Genomic DNA, 17,116 nt, shown 5'->3' with positions numbered 1-17,116 from the left:
TGCAATCTACATTAAAGAGACTACGACACTTAAATTCCTTGTTGTTGCCCTGGAAGCAACTACATAGTCTTAAATATATAAGTGCAAATGTTGATTGCAAGGAGTTAGAAAGCAAGGGGTGACAAAGATTAGTAACATTAATCAGCAGAAGCTAATTTCTTACTAATAACATTTGAACTTCCCATTTATTTCAGTCAGAAATAATTTACAACCGGATGAAACTGCATATTTCACAATGACAACATACTTGCTAATAACATCAGAAGTATCCAGTTATTTTCTCAGGCAGAAAGAGATATTGACAACTGGATGAACCTATTCACAGATATATTTACATCAAAGAATATTACAAGCATAATCACAACTTAGCTTTCCCTCCATTTTTACTTAGTTTTCTCCAATTGTTTTTCTTTAACCATCATTCTTCTCTTCTCCTTCCAACCAGTTTCAAATCACGAATTTACACCAATCGGAGGAGGCAAGTAGAGGTTACTTCTTCCGAACTAATTCTGAAAATCAGAGACACAAGGTACGGTATGATCATTGAATCCACTGCAACAAAGAATCTGGAGGGGCAGCAGAAAAGAAATCGAATAAACTCAGCCATTGCAGTATGTCAGCTGTACTGCAAAGATGAGAGCCACTGCTCCGTATACTTCTTATTCTCTGCATGTAAAAAATGAAATCAATAAGCATAAAGTATGGAGAACACAAAATTAACAACTGAGCCAGCAACTATACCACTATTTAATTCTATAGACACTTGTTTTTGGTTTACCCCACGTCTAGATCGATGCATCATTCAAAAAGTGAAAAATGTCAAAAATAGGAAGGAAATAAGAGAGTTGAAATCGTAATGCTTGACCAGAAAAATGGTTACATTTCAGAAGAACAAAGATTTCAGATTGACAGTCCTGTAATGGCTAATGAACAGAGTTGCACAAAAATTTGAAGTCTTCTGATGCCAAGAAAGTTATGATATGTACATCTCAACCAGTAAACAGAACCCCTTTTATCCTATAACTGGCTTGTCAACGATGACATAGACTCCACTAACTGAATATGGTACTAAATACTTCTCAACTGATCAAGCCGTGTGGGACAAAGGAAAAAATCTAACTTTTAATTTCAAAACGGAAATAAAAAGGGGCAAGATCAGAGTTGTGTAGAACACAAGATACGATGCTAGATATGAGTCACACTAATGTATAACAGGTTATCAATGAGAAATTCATTCTGGAGGTGTGCTGCATTAATGACTTAACATTACTCGTTAATAATCATCATCTACCCTTAAATAATTCACCACCAATCCTTGCCCTTCCCTCTGGAAAAGACAAAGGGAGAAAAGAATCTTGAACTCATTCTAATTTCTCTAGATTGCAGCACCTATAGGAAATGAAAAAAAAACCATTCAATAATATAAAGAAGGCCAACCAAAGCAACCTCATTCAGTCACCACATTACATGAAAGGAAGCTTTCAGCAATCTTAACATTCGGAGCTTGCACTAGATCTGCTAGTTATACTTTCAGCACATTAACAAAGCGGAAATGAAGCAAAAAGCAGGAAGCTCAATTCACCAATTTCTAAGCATGAAACAAAATGTTGACTCTCGATTCAAGTCCTTCCTTGTCCTTGTGTGATAGAATTTAGTTATAGCAAGGGGAAGTCGACAGAACCTTCAAAAGGTAATGGTTCGTGTTTTATCTTGTTTTTGCCCAAGCAGCCACTAGTTTCAATAGCAATGTATATGTTTCTCATAGAATTACTTAGTAAGCCATTAGCAGCTAGCAGCATATTATCAAGTGGAGAGAAGTCTTTATGTCAGGAGTTTCATATACTTTTAAGTACGTGTTATCTGTCTGAGACGAATATAAATTTAACTATCTGAAACGAAAAATATATAATTGGTTCTGTCGCACCAAAGAGAAACCAACAAAAGTAGAAGTTGTATTTCCAAATAAAAACAGAATATTCCAAGAAACTGACTCTTACCAGAAGCATGTATATCCTTGAAGTTTCCAATGCCCTGCAGAAACTTGTCTTGTGCATTATCTTCCATGTTTGCGCGTCCACGTCCATAGCAAGGAACAAGCACAGCAAAACTATCATCTCTATTTTCATCACTGTGGAACTCCGGGCCATGAGGCTCCAACCATCCAATGGACCAGTCTGAATCATCAGACTCGGACCCTGATACACATCCACCGTCCGATGGCACAAGAACAATATCATACTCCCTATCAATCTTGCGCTCCTCTCGACTCTGCCATTTTCTCTTAACCCTTCCAGATGAGGAGGCAATATTCCGAGGGAATGTCAAAGTATCCAATTCAAATAACCCTGAATCAGATAATGAATTTAAACAAGTCCCTTTCGAGATTTTTGGTTCTTGATGCTTTCCACTCCAAAGCCACCAGGACAAAGGGGTAAATGCCAAGGCCATATCTGACTAAATCAAGAAATTTCTTGAACCCAAAATAGAAATCAAATTCTGAGACTGAGTTTTTGAACAAAACTGCTGGCAGATACAATGAATCAGGATTATGACAATTGAAGGTACTAAATGTGTTATTTGTTCCTGTTCCAAAGAAATTCAGCTAGTTAGAAGATGATACAAACAGTATTAACACAGCATGTTATACAATTGAATGACCAGCAACAAATTGATTTTTCTTTTTAAGTTCATCAATTTTCAATACAGCAATAACAATAATAAAGACATGGAACACAAATAAAGTGACATCTTCGTCCATTCATTATGACCCATAATGTTGCCATCTTTGTGATAGAAGATGGTTATATCACCATTTTTTTTTTTTTTTCTAAAAACAATTTAAGAAAATTCAAGCTCTTCCCTTTTTCCTCCTTTACTTTTTCTACTTTCCCATAGCAATAAATCAGTAACTATAATCAGCTTGTAGCAAAGGTTTATAAGAAATTATAATATACCCCCTAGAAATAGGTCCTGATAGCAAATTAGAACCAAATATTCTGACCCTATTAATTAGCTCAAATTTTTATTGAAATTTAGCTCAATTTTCAGATATTGTACAAAGTGGTGTTTCACAAAAATAAGAATTAAAATTCCAATTTCAGCCAGTCAAACAAAAACCACCAAATATAAAGGAAGTACAATGGAAAAAAACCACAAAAAGAAAAAATCAAGAATCCCAGTAAAGATCATAGCTTTGCAATTAGCTGTGCTAAAACTCGTCATAAATAAACAAACAAAAATCTTTAAAAGATTCAAACTTTGGATGCTAATAAATCAAACCACAAAGAAAGCGACTTTAATCAGAAATCCAGTACAACTTCTCAAAAAGAAAAAGAAAATCATAGCTTTAGGATTAGCTAAAACTCTTCATAAATTAACAAAATAATATCTTTTAAAAAATGAAAAAAACAACTTTTTGAGATTTCCAACATGGGTATCTCATAAAGAACCTTAAATATTCCTTCTCTATCAAACTTCATAAGTCGATCAAAAGGTTCAGTTGCAGAAAATATTGAAATACTTGGCCAATATGTATACCTGCTTAGCCTGAATTTACATGTAATTGTAAAAGGGGTATTTTTTTTGTTTTTTGTTTTATATGGAAAAGGGGTCTTTTTTCTTTTCAATTTGAAGAAAAAAATTAGAGAGAAAAAGAAATTGGAAATAGACAGTTTTCTTGAACGTTTGTGATAGTTTCCTTCAAGTATTCAACTACCAAACCTGAAGCTGAGTCTATTTAAAACACAGCTTAAGTTCTAAATTTAGAAAGGGCAATTATTGTCTGGTTTAAGGTACAGGTGAAGATGGTGGAACTGATTTTTTATTGATCAGGAATGAGGGTACAATTGTCTTTGTGGAATTATTTGAGGGTAGTTTTGGAATTTGGAAAAAGTATGTATTGATTGGATATGAATATGATTGGTGAGCAAGCAACTGAAGAAAGATAAGTCAAATTAAAAGAAAAGTGCTGCCAGGTCATATGATGTGCCAGGTGGCAGTGGGACCAGGACCAATGATAACGTTGTTTGTCAATTTCTTGTGTGTGTGGTTCAAGTAATTTGGCCACTAGTTGGATTGAACAGTAGGCCTCTAATGTCTTAGTTGTGCCAAGAAAATAAAAATAATTCGTCTGTTTGTAAAAAAACAAAATGAATAAATTCGGAGTATAAAGATTAAATTTCCTATTGTTTTTCTTTACTTAGACATAGATTTTTTTTTTTTGAAAATCAAATTTATATAAATAAAAATATTATAAGTTACAAATTTTAATAATAAAAAGTAATTTTATATACAAAAGTTTTGGTAAGTGGCTCTAATGTTGCTGGAAAATGGGTAAGGTAAATCTAGTTAAGGACAACACAAGTTACTTGAGTACAAATCAAACTACAAGCCTAAGTTGTTGGCCACATCCACACCTTTTGAAAATGCCTCCATGTTTGCCTCTCAAAAAGAAATGTATCCAGTTGTTAGCAGAAATGGATGTAGTGAACAACTAACGGGTTCAACTGAACTCTTTACTTTCGATGCGATATAAAAATCCATTAAAATTGCAAAAATAATGGATATGAACTCATAACTTTAAAAATATAATGGGTTCAATACTAAAAACCTTAAAAGTTGAACTCATAGTATTTAAATCCTGGATCCGCCTCTGGTTGTTAGACCGGTGAAAGCATATAATGGACAAAGACAATTCTATCAAGACATTTTGAGAATTAGTACAATTAGGTTTACATTTATGACTTTGTGTGTTACCTTTGATTAGGGTTAACCTCCAAAAGACAATAGAGCAATGATACGTAGGAGAGTCCGGAACCAGCAAAAAAAAAAGAAACAAAAAAGAACCAAATTAATGCGAAAAAAAAAAAGAATTAAACTACATATAGTACATGTATACTATGTGCTATATATGAGTATGAGCTAACGTCCCACGTTAACGACCGTCTTCATTTTATTTATTTTTTGTGGTAAAAATACATAATGCATGGTAACATGCGCAATGCGCGCCAAATATATTTAATTTTCTAAATGAGAAATAAAATGTTGGTTGATGCATTGGTTAAGGGCAAGTGGAATGGTGGCCATAACTTTGTGTCGTGAGCTCGATTCTAGCCTTCCACAACTTAACCGATGCACCAACTATGCACTTTGTTGCATAGTGCATGTTTATCATGCGCTATATGTATTGTTACCACAAAAAAAAAAAAATCAATACGCGAGGAGGTTAGCTCAGACCCATGTATAGCGCATGCTTACTATGCCTTATATGTAGTTTGCTTTTTATCTTTTTCTTACACATTAGTATGGTTCTTTATGTTTTTTTTTTTGCATCATTTTGGTTGATTCGTTAGCTTTTCTTTTATAAAAAGTTGTATTCCCCTATTCTAAATCTCCTCCTCCCTTAAAAAAAAGGAGAAATAGTTGAATTTTTGTCTTCATTCCTAGAACTGAAATCTCTTGGTGAGAAATCCTATTAGTTATTTAGTTGGAAAGAATTCGACCATGATAAAAAAGGCAGATGAGAATGTAAATTAGGCCACCTATTTGACTGCGTAAAATCTTTAATTTTCTTAGACAACATTGTACCTTTTTCACATGTTTAAAAAGGAGAAAATTAGTTAATAATAAAAGAAAGAGGGCGGAAAGAGAGACTGTATATTTATTTTAATTAATTAAACCTTTCATACCAAATCTTACCGTAAAAAATAGTCTACCCTTGATATTCATTGTATCTTTGCCAGAATTCTATCTCACCTTACTCTTTCCAGGAAAATTACTTGTGATTGGAATTGACTCTCGTATTACAAATAGCAAATTAAATAACAAGAAAATTAAAGAATATGATGCCAAACGTCATTCCAAATATAAATGGATGTGTTTCAAAATTATTTGCGGCTTGGTGGGGTTCAATATTTCATTTCAATTTCATTAGCTAGGACTAGGACAAGAGCATGATAAGGACAAAAGGGCAAAAGGGTATGAAAGATCCACTAAAATTGGACCCCCTATATTATATCAAAGACTTTTGTTTTCATTTAGGCATCCGACATTCTAAATTCTTTGGCCCCATTAATAAGAATTTATGTCAAATAAATCCACTAAAGAGGGATAATATTTTTACCAAAGAAGGTTTTTATTTTAAAAAATCAAATGCGAGATTACATATTAAAAATTGATTGATCGAATTAATTTAAATTCAAGAGTTAAGCGTCCTAACTCTTTCAACACATTCTTCGGTAGTTAAAAAGTAAACTTGCGCTTCAATCATTCATATGACTAATTGACATATTTTGTCGGATTTCCTCCCAAAGGGTGCACATGGCAATTCTTGGTTTGATGGTGACAAAACAACAAATACTAAACCAATTTATTTAGCACCGCCTACTGGTTTGATTGGAATTAATTAGCATTATGACTTCTTTAATAGCTTTTCAAATTGTGGCCTAGAATCCTTCTGGAATTTCAAGGCAAGCAAGATTAAAATCTTCCTATCAATATCGAAACAACATCATATAAGAGCATAACTATAGAGTTTTCTCTATTATATAGACGCGCTTAGATATTTGACAATTCCAGGTACGTTATACAAAAAGAGTACTCGAACTTCGACATACAAACATGAAAACTTTAATATTCCATTACTTTACAGATTTTTTTTTAAAATTTTCAAAACTTAATATTGTCTTAAGTATTCTATAATACTTATGTGTCACATGAATTTGAACGGAAAAAATATTACATTAATATCTAAGATATCTTAGAACCGTAAACCACTCAAATATAAAGAAGGGTTGAATATCGGTTTCGGTGAATTAGAACCGTAACTCAGTACTTCACGCAAATCTTAGAACCGCAAATTACTTGGCACAATCTCTCCATACATGACTAGTAAAGTAGAAAAACGAGATGGTGAAATATTATCAAAAACTATGGAAGAGGTGTTATAAACTCAAATCTGGTACTTGTAACTTCTTACATGTTATAAATATATTATATTGCGGATGTCCACTTATTATTCCGTTGTAAATAAGTTTCATGAAAAATTTTATCCATATTGGACTCCGCCGTAAATATATTTATCTATTTAATACTACGTTGGAAATAAGTCTCCTGAAGAAACTTATCATTTCAGTACTCTGTTCACTACTAGAAATCCGAAAAAATTCGACCGAGACATACCGACCAACATTGGTCAGTCAACAAAAGCGACCAAAAAATCGTCCAAAGCGGACGAAAACTACCAAAAAGACATTTTATATTTTATTTAAATTACATACCAACCGAAATCGGTCGGTATATTGGTCAAATATTTGATCGCAATGGTCAGACTTACTTAGTCAAAGCACTTTTTTTGATTACCAACCAACATTGATCGGTAATGTGGACCCATAATTTTAAATTTTAACAATTATATTATTATTTAAAATATTTTATAAAATTTATAGTTGGATTTACCGACCAAAGTCGGTCGGTTATTACAAGAGAAGATTTTACCGACCAACTTTGGTCGATAGCTGTAATTTCTGGAATATAACTGACCAACTTCGGTCGGTTCATAGGTCAAACATGGTCACACTTTTGAACCACAGTAAAATTTACTATATAAATAATATAAATATAATCCATTAACACTTTATTTTGTAATACAAATAATGAATGCACTAACATATACTATAACAAGCTATATATAGTTAAAGTAGTATGACGAAGTGTACATACATACATATACATATACATATATATATATATATATATATATATATATATAGAGATATATATATATATAGAGAGAGAGAGAGAGAGAGAGAGAGAGAGAGAGAGAGAGAGAGAGAGAGAGTGTTACATCCCATATTTTCGTATGTAAAAATACGCCATAAGTAAATTGATGAAAGCTCGAAAATGAGATATTACATCCTGCATTTTCGTACGTTAAAGTTTCGTCGTAAGTTAATCGACGTAAGTTCGGGAATGAGATTATTTTGAGATTATAAGCATTATGCTATTTCAAACAAGTGATGAGTAAATTCGTGAAGGTGAAAGGGTAAGCAAATCGAAGAAAATGAATTTCATCGAAGTTTGATATTTTGGATAAAATACGACCCGAGCTAAAATACCCGGTATTTATGAACTAGTATCATACAAGGTACCACATGGCCATGATATTAAGGTGTATAAGGTATGTTAAAAGTGAGTAGTATTTTAAGTAAGTGGAGATAATTCTTAGTTATGTTGGTAATTAGTTAATTATTGGGTAATGAGACATTATCTAATTAATTAATAATTAGTGGGGGATTAATTAAAGTCTTTGGGTAAAGACTAAGGTCTTTGGACGATTTCAATGTGTAAAAAACGTGGCAGCCAAGAGAGCCAAGGATTTTGACTCATTAAATCCATATATAGGTGGCACATATATGGCTTAGTCATCTAATATGTGGGGCCCACACCTACTAAGCTTTAAAACATCTCTAATTCACTTTAAGAGATGTTGATATCTCTATCATATGAGAAAGAAGGCTTTGGCCAACTCAATAACAATCTGCATCTTAGTATCTTAAGTAATATGATTATTGTTTGAAACAAAATTCAAGCAAGATCTCTAAGCATCTTAGAAACGTGAGATGTTACAATTTTAAGGGAGTATGGTGTAATCTTTTTCAAGAATATCATACGAATTTTTCCCTACTCCAGGTATGTTAAGGCTATCCCTTCTTTCTTTTTGGCATGACCCAAATGATACTGAAAGAAACGAGCAAACGCACAGTTTTCATAAACTACTATATTCATAGAAATATTAGGGGTGTCTATATTCTTGATTCCCCATGTGAATTATTATTATATCTTCTGTTCATGGGTCTCAGAAAAATATGTATTTGATAAAATTTATCCGACATGCATATTATTTTTTATGACATTTCAAGAAAATATTATTAACGTATTTCTTATGCATTTCATGCATTTATACATATATATTGACCCATGACCATATGGCGTTATATACGCGTATATATTTATATTATATGTATATGGGATATGGAAAAAGGTTATGGCGTTATATACGCACCACCACCTGATCAGCTGGTATACGTTGATGATTTGCCCACAGTGGCCGAAATGATATGATGGGATGCCCTCAAAGGCTTGATGATGTTATGAACGCATATACCAATGCATGGTATGACATTTATATGCATATACATGACATTATGAAAATGAAATAATTCACAGAGCTATGTAGACGTACATGTCGAGTCTTTTACTCTATGTTTCTCTCATGTCTATTATTTACCGATTTTCATTCCTTACATACTCGGTACATTATTTGTACTGACGTCCCTTTTGCTTGGGGACGCTGCGTTTCATGCCCGCAGGTCTCGATAGACAGGTCGAAAGTCCTCCAAGTAGGCGATCAGCTCAACAGAAGATATTGGTGCACTCAATTTGCTTCAAAGTTGCTTGTTTGGTCAGTATAATTTAAATGTGTATGGTTTGGTATGGCGGGGCTCTGTCCTGACCTTTATGACAATTATATATTCTTAGAGGCTTGTAGACAGATGTCATGTATATAAAAGATTGTACGGCCTTGTCGGCCTATGTTTTGAGTTTATTAATGATCATGTTGGCCTATTAGGCCCGTATGTCACATGTATATGATGATATAATAAGAAATATACGTTACGTTGGTACTCGGTTGAGTAAGGCACCGGCTGCCCGTCGCGGCCGATCGGTTTGGGTCGTGACAAAAGTGGTATCAGAGCAGTTCTGTCCTAAGGAGTCTACAAGCCGTGTCTAGTAGAGTCTTGTTTATGGGTGTGTCGTACACCACACTTATAAGCAAGAGGTTACATGGCATTTAGGACTGTTACTCTTTCTTCTTACTCTAGATCGTTATCACGACCCAATTATTTCTCCGTTGGGTATCGTGATGGAACCTAGTCTTAGGGATTAGGTAAGCCTAACAATAATTAAAATAATAACATTATTTAAATAGAATCTCTTAAAATTCCGGTAGTACAAGTCATAAGCTCTACAAAGTGTTTGCTAGAAAACTTCTAAATACAACTGTCCAGAAATGAGGATAAACAGTGCAAAATGAAAACTGAAAGGTGACTCCGAAGCCTGCGAACGCAGTAGCAGGTTTACCTTGAGTCTCCACAGCAACAGTCCACACAGCTAGCTGACGAACAAGTACCTGGATCTGCACAAAAATATGCAGAAGAGTAGCATGAGCACACCACAGCGGTACCCAGTAAGTATCAAGACTAACCTCGGTGGAGTAGTGACGAGGAACAGTCAAGACACCCACTGATCTAATAAACTGAACATATATAAGTACATGAATAACAGAAGTATGATGTCTACATAAAGACTATGCAATATGGCTCACAATACAGTAATGGAAATAAGGAAGGAAACAACAAGTATCAGCGGAATATCATGAAAATGACACAGACAAAGTGAATGGAACACAACCTAAATCCGGAATCACGAGTACAGCAAGGACAAGTAATAACTCAGTAATTACAACCGCTTTTACATCAAGTCTTAGTCAACAACTCCATGAGGTACCGAACCTCGAACAATTCATAACTCACGGGTCTCAATACCTGAACCCTAACACTTGGCATCCTGTGCCCTCATAACACCTCATAACCACACTGACGACTCACGTGCCAATAGAGCCAATCTCACATAGAAGGCAAGTAAACAAGGGTGAGCATCTATGCTCAACAATATTTAGAACACCTCTTATCCGATAAGAGTGCTTAACTACGTGTATGCTTGTGCAAGTGTCCTAACATAGTCCATACCAACAAATAAACATAAGGAAGAAGAAGAACTGACAACACGTAGAATATTTTCTCACAACTTTCATAAGATAAAGCTCACACAGGTACGTATACCACTACACAAATATCAACAACAAGAATTCCCCCAGGCCATAAATCATCACGATTCAATCCCTGACACAGCCCACCTTTTCTCGCCACGTGTGCAATAGTAACATAAATGCCCGCCTTGTCTCGCCACACATGCATAATAATGTTCCCACCTTGTCTCGCCACATGCGCAACCCATAAATATATATACATATCCCGCCTTGTCATGCCGTATGTGCAAATATCAATGGTAACAATAGCACGGTAGAAACCTCGTGCATCACAATAATAATAACCGCACGGCAGAAACCTCGTGCATCACCACAACAAGTACCATAGCAACAATGATAATAATACAAAGTACGACAAGTAAATCAACTCAAGAACTTTAATTCACAAAGAAACGGTAGAACCAATTCACAAGGAATAACCACAATAAAGAATGTTAGGCGTAAAGGGAACAACTCAACAAAGGGAAACTAATGTGTATCAACGATCCCACAATATACATTTCAACAACAGGGAAACTAACATGAGTAAAATAATTCCAAATAAAACAAGTCGACTAAGATATAGGATATCTAAAACTTCTTTTAAGGTTGAGGAATTACTAAGAATTTTTAACAATTTAATTAAGGATAAGCAGCGGAAAGATAATTATAACCTCAATTAAGACTGAACAAATTATAAGATGATATAATAATAATTTTAAATAAAGATAAGCAGTTATAAAAAGATAGCATGACAATAGAGGAGGTAAAATCTTCAGTTAAGTCAAATAAGAGTCAAATAGGCAATAAGAGTGAATCCTGAAAGCAATTAATTCTAATTAAAGCATGTAGAGGTGAAACTAGTAAATAGGAACTTAATCATATCAAGAGCAACTTCATACTCAGTGAATATAAGGACCTAAGAATCCTAAAAGATCAATTTTTCACAAATAAGTTCGAGCACGCACTCGTCACCTCGCGTGCATGGACTACAATCAACATAGAAGACTCAATCCTAAGGGGAAACCCCCCTCCCCCCTCCCCCCCACAAGGTTAGGCAAGATACTTACCTCAAACCAAGTTCAACCAGTCTGTAAAAATGCCCTTTTTTTTCAATTATCCGACTCCGAATGGCCCAAATCTAGCCAAACACAATTGCATAACATGGATACAACCATAATAGACTCATCTAATCAATAAAATCAATACTTTAACAAAAATTCCGAAATTCGCCCTAAAGGTCAACTCGGACCCACGTCTCAGAATCGGGTAAAAGTCACAAAATATAAATACTCATTCACTCACGAGTCTAACCATATAAAAATCATCAAATTACGATACCATTTCGTCCCTCAAATCGTGATTTTTCATTTTGAATTTTTTTTCTTTCAAAAACCAAAATTTTCCTCAACTCAAAACACAAATTAAATGATAAAAATAAAGAGAGAATCATGGAAAAAAATAAATTCTAGGTGAAGAACACTTACCCAATCGATTTGCATGAAAAATCCACAAGGAATCACTCAAAACCGAGCTCTAGAACTCCAAAAATGGTGAAAATGGCAAACCCTCGGAATAAAGGACTTTATATTCTGCCTAGGGGTTTTGTGCATCGCGAACGTGGAGAAAGGGACGCGTTCGCGAAGAAGAGAACAAAAGCTGCCCAGTTGTTCTTCGCGAACGCGACAACACGTTCGCGAACGCGGAGAGGAAAAATATGATGGCCCAATGACTGCTCTTCGCGAACGCATGAAGTAGTACGCGAACGCGAAGAGTGTAATGTTATAGCTATGCGAACGCGTAAGTGACACGCGAACGCGAAGAGGAAAATGATCACCAGTGCCCAGGGCCTGGTTTGCTCTTCGCGAACGCGAGATAGGGAATGCGAACGCGAAGAAAGGGGTGGCAGAACTTCGCGAACGCGAAGAGGAAATATTTCACCAGTGCCCAGGGCCTGGTTGCACTTTGCGAACGCGAGATAGGGAATGAGAATGCGAAGAGGAAATATTTCACCCTCCAAAATAGCACTACGCGAACGCGAAGGCAAGGACGCGAACGCGATGAAGGAAACCAGATGACAGATAACATCAGTTCAAAAATAGGGGGAAAAGACCCGTAGCCCATCCGAAACTCACCCGAGGTCCCTGGGACCCCGTCTAAACATACCAACAAGTCCCATAACCTAACACGGACTCGCTCGAGGTCTCAAATCACATCAGACAATACCAAAAATACAAATTGCACCACGAATCAAACTTATGAACTTCCAAAACTTCCAACTTTGAAAACTCATGCCGAAACCAATCTAACCAACCCGGAATGACATCAATTTTTGCAGACAAGTCCCAAATAGCATAACAAAGCTGTTCTAACTCTCGGAATCGCATTCCGACCCCGATATCAAAAAGTCCACTTCCGGTCCAAATCTCCAAAAATTCGACTTTCGCCATTTCAAGCCTAAATCAGCTACAGACCTCGGATTTATAGTCCAGACACACTCCTAAGTCCAAAATCACCCAATGGAACTAATGAAACTGACAAAACTCTATTCTGGAGTCTTCTTCACATAGTTCTGACTACGGTTAAAATCCTAAGACTTAAGCTTCCGTTTTAGGGACTAAGTATCCCAAATCACTCTGAATCATTCGGTAACTAAATTCAACCATGCACGCAAGTCAATACACATAATATAAAGCTGCTCAGGGCCTTATGCCGCCGAACGAGACTTAAGTTCTCAAAATGACCGGCCGGGTCGTTACAATCGTGTGGTAGAGCTCAGTTGTAAGAACTCAATTTCCTAAACTCTATCTTAATCGTAATACAATGATGCCTACATCTAGAAAGACGGTTGGTAAGAGATTGCATATGACTGTGAAAGAGTTGAGTCAGAGGAACTCGATTTTGCATGATGCTTGTGATAAGTACTTATAAGGTCTTCAGCAGATCATGTGTGTACAAAGATGTGTAAGTTTTTTGATAAGGATCCCTAAGGCAAGAATGTCTATCCACTCTTACGGTAAAAAGGAATAAGAGAATCGGAAGGTAGACACAAGTTTCAGTAAGTAAAAGAAGCAAGATGAAGAGGGGTACGAGGTACTCAGCTAGCAAAGATTATCATTACTTACAATTCAGGAAGAGATATATAAGCATTCTGAGTTACCTTCAACAGTAACAGAGGTATGTACAAATGGTCACACCCATCTCAGTTATGCCCTCTAAGAGCTAACAGGTGTGGCTTAAGAGAAAGATGAGATATCAGGATTCGAGTGGGGTTAGAGTAACCCAAAATGATGGATGAATTATTTTCGTTAGTTGACATTTCTGAAGGATAGTGCAAATATGCTAATAGACCTCCTTGTGAGACACTCATATGGTGCACTCTAAAATAGTACAGCTAGATATGAGTACTACAAAGATGGGCACTGGAAGCCTGAAAAGAATAAATATTACCTTAGTGTAGCTCCCGTCCCTAGTGGAAAAAGAATGTTAGGCAACCTAAAGAGCCAGTAGATGGAGCAAGGGGAGCTAAAAGCAAAAGAATATCTTGTTCGAGTTTTCAAAATAAAGTGATAGACATAAATGTTAGCGGGAAATAAGAAGAGAGTTAATGAAGCATTATGAGTAAGATGTGATACATGGATGACAACGGTAGATCAAAACGATGACAGTATTACAGAGTCTATAGTCAATTGAAGGAAAAGACGAGAGGTGACAGGCCTTGAGACAACAAAAGAGTATAGGCCATAAATTCATATCCTCATTTCGAGAAATAAGTTCTTGACTCCAGCGTGATTACCAAAAGGAAAAGTTAGACCCCAGAGTAATAAGAAATCAGCATGGACTGATGAACAAGATAAGGTAAACATGAATTAAGGACTGAGTGATTGGATAATAGTCAGCATCATGAGAATTTTAGATTTTATTCCAGCAATAATAGAGTGGACAACAGAAGAAGATTCATGAGCAATTCAGAGAATGGTCATTCAGGAAGACGCTTCCCTAAAGCAAGCAATGTGAGCAAAGTTAAGCTTAAGGGACTATATGTGCCAGTTATACTAAGTGTCACCCTCACGAGTAAGGAAATTGTTATCCTTGGTACAGAAGGATTTTCGCGAGGCGAGTAAGGATCATCGATGATGTGAAAAAAAAATGCCAAAGATGAGAAGGTAAAACATCTATATGTAGATCATCTTAACACTAAATCTTAGTGCTCCCCTAAAGGGGGGAATATGGAATGATGCGGCATTAATTCAGAATTAAGCGGTTCTAGTAATTATGGAATGGTAAAGGAAGAATGCGATGAAAATGGAAAAGGAGTAAACTTGCACTTACCCAATCCTACAAATATGCTATGATTCCAGAACATTATGCAAACACGACGTCAAGGAGAGGAAGTAAGGGTTTCTACCCGAGATGTTATTGATAAATAAGGAAACAGTATGAGACGTAAGTTAATGCAAAGGAAATAACCCAAGAAAGATTACGCGGAATATTGATATGAGAATGGGCCAACGAGTAGTTAGTAGTTGATCCAGGAAGAGCCTAGTTATGGCTAAACAAGAGGACACAGACAAATCAACAGATTATGCAAGATAAATGTAGTAAACCCCAACATGGAGAATTCACCTCGCAGTAATGTCATTATAATACTTGAGATACATTCAAATAGGAGTCGGGGTAGTTAAAGATACCGTATAAGTATTACGGGGATAAAAGAAAGTGCCACTGGGAAGGCAGTCAAAATATCAGTTCAGAAGCAACCCTATAAGCATAAGGGCGTCGAGGTAAATAACTACGGATAATTATAGGCAAGGAAGGACATCAAAAGGTCCGTCGAGTATACGATGTAATAAGCTCGTAGCTTTACAAGAGTCATAGGGTCCACCCTAAGTACGACAACAAAAGACTAGCTGAGGAAATAAGGAATAAGGCTTCAACCTAAGCACAGTGACCAAAAGAGGAAATGGTCTTGTAACAACAGTCTCACAACGACATTGTATGCACTCTATAAGGATGTGGCACCTAGCATGGCTAATGAGCGGGAAATGAAACCAAAAGTAATATTCAAGATCATATGAGTTGCACGAAAATTCCAGCAAGCGTGGGAACAAAGATAAGCTAAGCATGCACACAACAAGGTGGCAGAACGACCAGGAAAAGTAATAGCTTACGTTTAAAGGAAGCTTAGAGGGAACAAAAGGGATTATGCACTTAAGACTTCAGAGTGATATCCATGCACCATATATGTTGACATTCATACAACCGTAGAAGACTCCGGTATAAGTTAAAAGAAAAAAATTGAGCATAGGGCATAGACAAAGGATTGAATTATCAGAAGATTGTATCATGGATATTCCATAGCGCCCATGAAAGTCTAAAGTAATAACTAATACCGTGAGCTGCATATCAGAAGATAGCTTAACCCTACATGAAGGCTGATCAGAAGGAAGAAGAAACTAAACAGTTACATCAACCAAGTAAATCAGGAGTCTGATTATTGGATCCAGAAAATTATAGAAATCGTGATTGAAAACGTTGCAGGATCACCCTTAATATCAGAGGTACAAGAGAGATAGTACAATAACCATATTCTATAATGGGATCAGTATGAAGCTCCCATAGAATTGTGTATGCACCAGAGGTGCAAGTATTATAATAGAGCTTCAAGTTGTGGATATGAATCATACATATGCAGAAGGGAAGTTATGAAAGAGATAGAAGACGTGATGCAATATTTTAAAGCAAGTAAGGTAAAGGTGAACAACGTACGAGATACTCAAGTGCAGAAGGTTGTGAATAGTCCTTACTTCGGACAGAGTGATAGAAGCGTTGGGATTCAGTATCCAGGAATGATAGCGGTGTCGTCATTGGCATATATGTTCCAGCCTGTGGTTTCTAGGTACTGAGAGGCCTAGTTAAGAGAGTAAAGAAAAGATTGAGACGATGTGATATCTCGCTTGATGTTCCAAAATAACACAAGGAAATCTATGGTGCAAGCAAGTTGAAAGAAGGTTGCGAGTAGTATAACTAGATATGTGTAGGTCGCAAGCTAAAGTATGGTAAAGCGACAAGGTTTTAGGAAGACAGTAATAAGGATAAGAAAGGGAGAGTGAGAAGGTGACGAGAATGGATAAGTCCTCAGGATTAAGCCTATGAAACAAGAGAGCTGATGGTTTCTCTAAGTTATAGAAAGCTCAGTATAGCTTGAATGAACTCAAAGGAGTCTAAGACCAGTAGCATTTAGAAGAG

General features: G+C 35.9%; 1 protein-coding gene across 2 annotated transcripts; it reads right to left on the bottom strand.

The window, feature by feature from the left end:
* Window positions 1-155: 155 nt before the first annotated feature.
* Window positions 156-3,709, bottom strand: LOC104093531 (uncharacterized). 2 transcript variants are annotated; one of them, XM_009599285.4, is made up of 3 exons: window positions 3,538-3,709; window positions 1,998-2,583; window positions 156-666 (listed from the first exon to the last, which is right to left on the bottom strand). In XM_009599285.4, the coding sequence occupies exons 2-3, from the start codon at window positions 2,446-2,448 to the stop codon at window positions 617-619; spliced, it is 501 nt and encodes a 166-aa protein (XP_009597580.1). In that variant the 5' UTR covers window positions 2,449-2,583; window positions 3,538-3,709; the 3' UTR covers window positions 156-616. The 2 variants fall into 2 exon arrangements, with proteins under 2 accessions (XP_009597580.1, XP_009597581.1); XM_009599286.4 differs by having other exon boundaries at window positions 3,450-3,563.
* Between the last annotated feature and the right edge of the window lie 13,407 nt (window positions 3,710-17,116).

This window comes from Nicotiana tomentosiformis, chromosome 12 (assembly GCF_000390325.3).
Source record: "Nicotiana tomentosiformis chromosome 12, ASM39032v3, whole genome shotgun sequence".
Lineage (NCBI taxonomy): Eukaryota > Viridiplantae > Streptophyta > Magnoliopsida > Solanales > Solanaceae > Nicotiana > Nicotiana tomentosiformis.
Note: the sequence above shows the minus strand (reverse complement) of the source record. Positions and strands in the feature narration are given on the sequence as shown.